Below are 5,118 nucleotides of genomic sequence, written 5' to 3'. Positions count from 1 at the left end.
GGGGTCTGGGGGCCGGGAGCTGAGGGGCCTCGGCCGGCGCTCCGAGCCCCGCCCCCCTCGCTGCTCGCGGTGATCCCCACCCTCCCTCCGGCCGGAGCTGGGGCGGCCGGGCTTGCGAGCCAGGGAGGGGGCTTTACTCCTGTGAAAGAGCGCGGGTCCCTCTCAGGCTCGCTGGGCCTCCCCCTCCGGCTCTCCCTCTCCTGATTTCGTTCGGCATCTGTTTCTATCTCGGTCGTTATCGGCCCTTCTGTTTCTCTCCAGCCTCGGCCCCACCTTTCCAGTTGAATCACCTTTGGGCAAGTTGGTTGACCTCCCTAACCTCAGTTATCTCATCTGTAAAATGGGCTAACAATACCCGGTGCCTTGGGAAATCGGGCGGGCGAACTGAGGTCATGCGTTTGAAAGAGGAGAAGGCTGTACAGATATAAATTATTATTTCTTTCTCTCTCCGCGAGCTGCCTGCCTTTGGACCTCCGTATTTTTGACTATTTCCATCCCTCTCCCCAATTCCCGCTGCCTCTCTGCTTCCTCCATCTGTTTTCCTGTCTGATTTTCTACTTGAGACAATCTGTGACTCTGCATTTATTCACTCGCTAGCATTTATCAAGCACGCACTGTGTACCAAGACCTGTGCTAGGGTGTGGGGATTAGAGAGATGAGTAGACCCGGCCTCTGCCCTCTGGGAGCCCAGAGGCCCCCTGGGGAGGGCAGGCAGCAGGGGCAGGTCATTACAGCCCATACCCAGTGATCAGAGCTGTTGTCCTCCTGCTTGGCTAGGAATTCCTCTCTCTGTTCCAGACCATTGCCTCTGAATCACTTGGAGGACTTGATAAAAATTCAGGTTCCTAGCCCCCAACCCTGAGGTTTGTGGTTCATTCATTCAATCCACAGATGTTTGTTGGGGGCTGTCCTTGTGCAGGACACTTTCCCAGGCACTAAGGAGGCTGTGGAACAAAACGTACAAAGGTCTGGCTTGTGTTCTAGTAGGTCTGAGCTGAACCCAGGAATCTGCATTTCTAATCAGAACTCCTGATGCTGGTGGCCCATGGACCACCCACTGCGGGACAAGTGGGAGGCCTTTCCTAGGTCAAGCTGGGCTGTGCGTCGGGTGGGGAGGGGGCAAGTGGTTCATACTGTATTTGATGCTTGAGGTGGGGAGGCAGCCTGTTCCAGCTCCTCCCACCTGCACTGCTCCCCTAGGTGGCCTCCACGGTGAACAACCGCCCCCCACCCCCCACCCCTGGCCCGGCTCTGTGTGCTGGCCTGGCGTTCTTTTCAGTGTTGGCCTGAGGTCTCTGCGTCTTCTGAGGAGGCTGCTGTTCCCAGGTTCCACCTCAGCGGCGAACTGCCCTGCGGGCCGGGGTCTCTACCCCTTGCCTCTGCTCCAGCTTCCTCCAAGCAGACATCACCCCACATTGACCAAGCGCGGGTGTTGTGCCGGGCCCTGCTTGGTTGCTGGGGCCACAGAGATAGGTGGCAGCTCCTACCCAAAAGGTGGGGTGTGGTGAGAGGCCTTCTCACGTTTGAGCCCCGAGGTTAACCTCTCTGAACCTGTCGCCTCATCCATTTTTTACACTCCCTTTGTCTCTCAAGAGCCATCAGTCTGGGGAGCGTGGGCCTGGCTGAGCTGCTCCCTCTGCAGAGCGTGGGGAGAGGCTGACAGGGGCCTTGACCCCGCTGTACTGTGCCATGTTGCCGTCAGCCCACACCCACCTTGTGCCCACAGGCTGCTTCGAGGAGACGCGGTGGTGGAGCTGGGCCTCAACGACTACCTGGACATCTTCTGCCCGCACTATGACGGGCCAGGGCCCCCCGCAGGCCCCGAGACATTCGCCTTGTACATGGTGGACCGGCCGGGCTACGAGGCCTGCCAGGCGCAGGGCACAGGCGCCTTCAAGCGCTGGGAGTGCGCCCGCCCCTTTGCCCCCTTCGGCCCCGTTAAATTCTCAGAGAAGATTCAGCGCTTCACACCCTTCTCCCTTGGCTTCGAGTTCTTACCTGGAGAGACATACTACTACATCTGTGAGTGAGGAGGGACAATGGCCACCTCCTGGGGGAGCTGGGGGGAGTGGGGCCCCTGCTGGTGCCACCAGTCAAGGCTGAGAGCCGGAGGGGAGGGGCAGGGATGGCACTGGGAGCGAAGGCCAGGCCTGGGGGGTGTGGGGCTTTGGCCAGGGAGTGGGGGAAGCCGAGTCCAGGGCTCACTCTCTGCGTCTAGAGTGAGTCTGTAGAGAGGAGGGAGTTAGGGGAGCCAGGAACGGGGACGAGGGCATGAGCAGGGCCATGCATGGGGCCTGGCATCCGGATCCAGCCCAAAAGGAAGCAGCTCTCCAGGGAGCTGGGCCGGAGAGAGGCCGGGCAGGTCTGAAACAGAATCTGCAAAGTGGCCTGTGCTAACGTCTCCCTCCCGATCCCAGCGGTGCCCATGCCGGGCAGTGCCGGCCAGTGCTTGAGGCTCCAGGTGTCCGTCTGCTGCAAGGAGAGCAGTAAGTGGGGGGACATGGGGGGCAGCTCTTCTGGCTCACAGGGGCCCTTGGGAATGGGGGAGGTGTGGGGAGAATCTAGGAGCATCAGATTGAGGGGTTCAGGCGAGGCTTCTTCTCCCTGGTTGAGCCTGTGGAAGCTTCCACTGCAGCCCTGTGTGCCGAGCCCGCAGAAGGACATGTACAGGGACGAGGCCCTCAAAGGCCTTAGCTGAACTGGTGGTCTCTAGGGGCAATCTGGGGAGACTCGGAAGTTGGGGCTTGGAGAGGTTGAGGTGGTAAATTGTGAAAAGGGAGCGGCTGGTTTGGGACCCTGGAGAATAGGAGGGGGTGAACAGCAAATAGGGAGGACGGAGTCTGCCGGAATGGAGGACCCATCGGTGCCCCCCTCCCCCTACAGAGTCTGAGTCGGCCCATCCCGTTGGGAGCCCTGGAGAGAGTGGCACATCGGGGTGGCAAGGCGGGGGTCCTCCCAGCCCCCTCTGTCTCCTGCTGCTGCTGCTGCTCCCAATTCTGCGTCTCCTGCGAGTTCTCTGAGCCAAGCGGACCCTTCCCGCCACCCTGGGACCCTGCACCCCGCAAGACTCTGGGGAGGAGGAGCCCCGCCACCTGAGCTGGGAGTGCCGAGTCAGACAGACAAGATGGTGGAGCGATGGAAGAGGTCAGTGGACCGGAGCTGGCCCTCGCAGGTGCTGGCCCCTTGTCCCAGGCGGAAGTCGACCTACGGGGAGCTGCAGACAGCCCTGGGCACCTGGAGCCCAGGCAGGACAAACGCAGGGTTTCCCTCAGCCGCTTCGATGGTCCCGCCCCATCCCCCAGGAAGACTGGGATTCGGTGGGGTTGACTCCTTGAGCCCACTGGGGCCGAAGACCTGGGGCTGGCGGATTGCTGGACCAGGGCAAGGAAGCAGCCCAGGCCTGCCGTCTGTGCCCAGTGCCCTGCGGGCCCCTTCCCTGGGGCAGCACCTTTCCCTCCCAGGGGGTCACTCATTTGTCTTCTGTGAAGACAGACTGGCCATGAGGCCGAGTTTCATACCGATTTGTATTTTTATAAGTGTCTGGACCAAACTCAATAAACCACCCATCTTTTCGTTGCTCTCGCCAACCGACTGCCCTCCGGCCACTTCCCTCACACCAGGACCCCCTGCGGCCTCTGCTCTCAGCTTGGCTTGGCCTGACCTCCATGCCAGCTGTGCCCAAGCCGTCCCTGCCAGGCCTCAGTGGGCACCCCTCTGGGCAGTGTGGCGTGGGCGCCAGCAGCAGCTGTGGAGCTTGGCACCCTCTCCCATCGCCCTAGCTGGCTTCCTGTGCTGAGGAGGGGCTGATGCCCTGACAGCCCACCCACTTGGGGCACTGCCCAAGCCGCGGTGGCACCGAGGAGGGCTACTGGGAAGGCAGCACCTGGGCTGCAGGATACCTGGGTCTCTGGGATCCTGGCGTCCCTCCTCCCAAGGGCAGTCTGGGCGGTGCCCGGCCTGGAACGGGGAAGGTGGGGTCAGATCAAAGCCTCCTTCCCCGGCGGCCTCTTTGTTCTCCGCTTTTATAAGGAGGAGGGGGTGGGGCAGAGGAGGGGGGCCCCCTTTGCTCTCAGCCCCACACTGTCTCCCACCCCTGGCAGGCCAGGCTGTCATCCCCCCGAGCCCAACCGGGCCGTCTTTCTGTACGGTGCCCTGGGTGGAGCCGGGGGAAGGGATGCCCCCTCCCCCGCAGCTGTGCTCTGCCCGCCCGGTGCCCCGCAGCCGCCACGGGCACGGTGCCGGCCCGCCTGGCAACCAGCCCACGATCGATAGGTGGATGTTGTGCTGATTAGCTCGGCGGCTGCGGCAGCGAGAGGCGGCGTGTGAACGCGGCGGTGGGGGGGCTGGGGGCGCTGCGCGGAGGGTGCTGGGGGTCCAGAGCCCGACAGGCTGAAATGCCGGCGATTGCGAACTCCTCCCCCACCCCTGGCGCACCTAGGTCAGACTCTGTCCCTCTCGGTTAATTCCATTGCTCTGGCTGAGGCCTGGGGTGGAGGACAGCGGCGCGGGCGGAGCGGACACGAGTCGACCCCTTCCCTCATCCGAGGCCACTTTCAGAAAATGCCATGCCTGTAGGTGCGTGTGCCTGCGTCTGCGTGTGTCAAGGCCCTCGCCAGAGACGATCTTTGGCGGGGGGAGAGGTGGGGGAGGGGCTGGAGCGCGGAAGGCGTGGAGTCTGAGCTGAAGGATGAGCTATGGGCCGGGTCTTCTGGTCCTGGGTTCGAGTTCCATCTCTACTGTCATCCCGAGCTTGTCTATACGTCGCCATGGGAACCAATTGTACTGCTACCTCCTCCCCTCGCCAGTGAAACTGTAGGCGGGGCAGGCGGGGGCGACCGGTCGGCAGCCCCTACCCCTGCACTGAGGACTGTGGGGGGTCTCGCCCCGGTCCCAGCGGGCCCAGATACCCCCTCTTGGCCGACCGAGCCAGGCGCGCTCGCCCCCGGGTCGGGGCCGCGCGCGGATCCGCCGCGGATAAGAACGCATGTGCAGAAGGGACGGAGCCCAGTCCGCGCTGCGGGAGCCTGGACGCACGCCCTGCCTCAGCGGGACGCGCACGTTTGACACAGACACGCCCCCGCCGGCCGCCCAGCTGCCCGCAGGCGCGAGGGCGGACAC

General features: G+C 63.2%; 1 protein-coding gene across 1 annotated transcript in view; it reads left to right on the top strand.

The window, feature by feature from the left end:
* EFNA4 (ephrin A4) overlaps positions 1-3,257 on the top strand; it is a 3,791-nt gene extending 534 nt beyond the window's left edge. Inside the window, exons 2-4 of the mRNA XM_006923547.3 lie at positions 1,717-2,022; positions 2,418-2,486; positions 2,884-3,257. Coding sequence (XP_006923609.1) covers positions 1,717-2,022; positions 2,418-2,486; positions 2,884-3,020 — 512 coding nt within the window. The 3' untranslated portion in view covers positions 3,021-3,257. The remainder of the gene's footprint in view (positions 1-1,716; positions 2,023-2,417; positions 2,487-2,883) is intronic.
* The last annotated feature ends 1,861 nt before the right edge of the window (positions 3,258-5,118 follow it).

Source organism: Pteropus alecto, unplaced genomic scaffold (genome assembly GCF_000325575.1).
Source record: "Pteropus alecto unplaced genomic scaffold, ASM32557v1 scaffold49, whole genome shotgun sequence".
NCBI lineage: Eukaryota > Metazoa > Chordata > Mammalia > Chiroptera > Pteropodidae > Pteropus > Pteropus alecto.
This window is presented reverse-complemented; position numbering and strand designations above follow the sequence as displayed.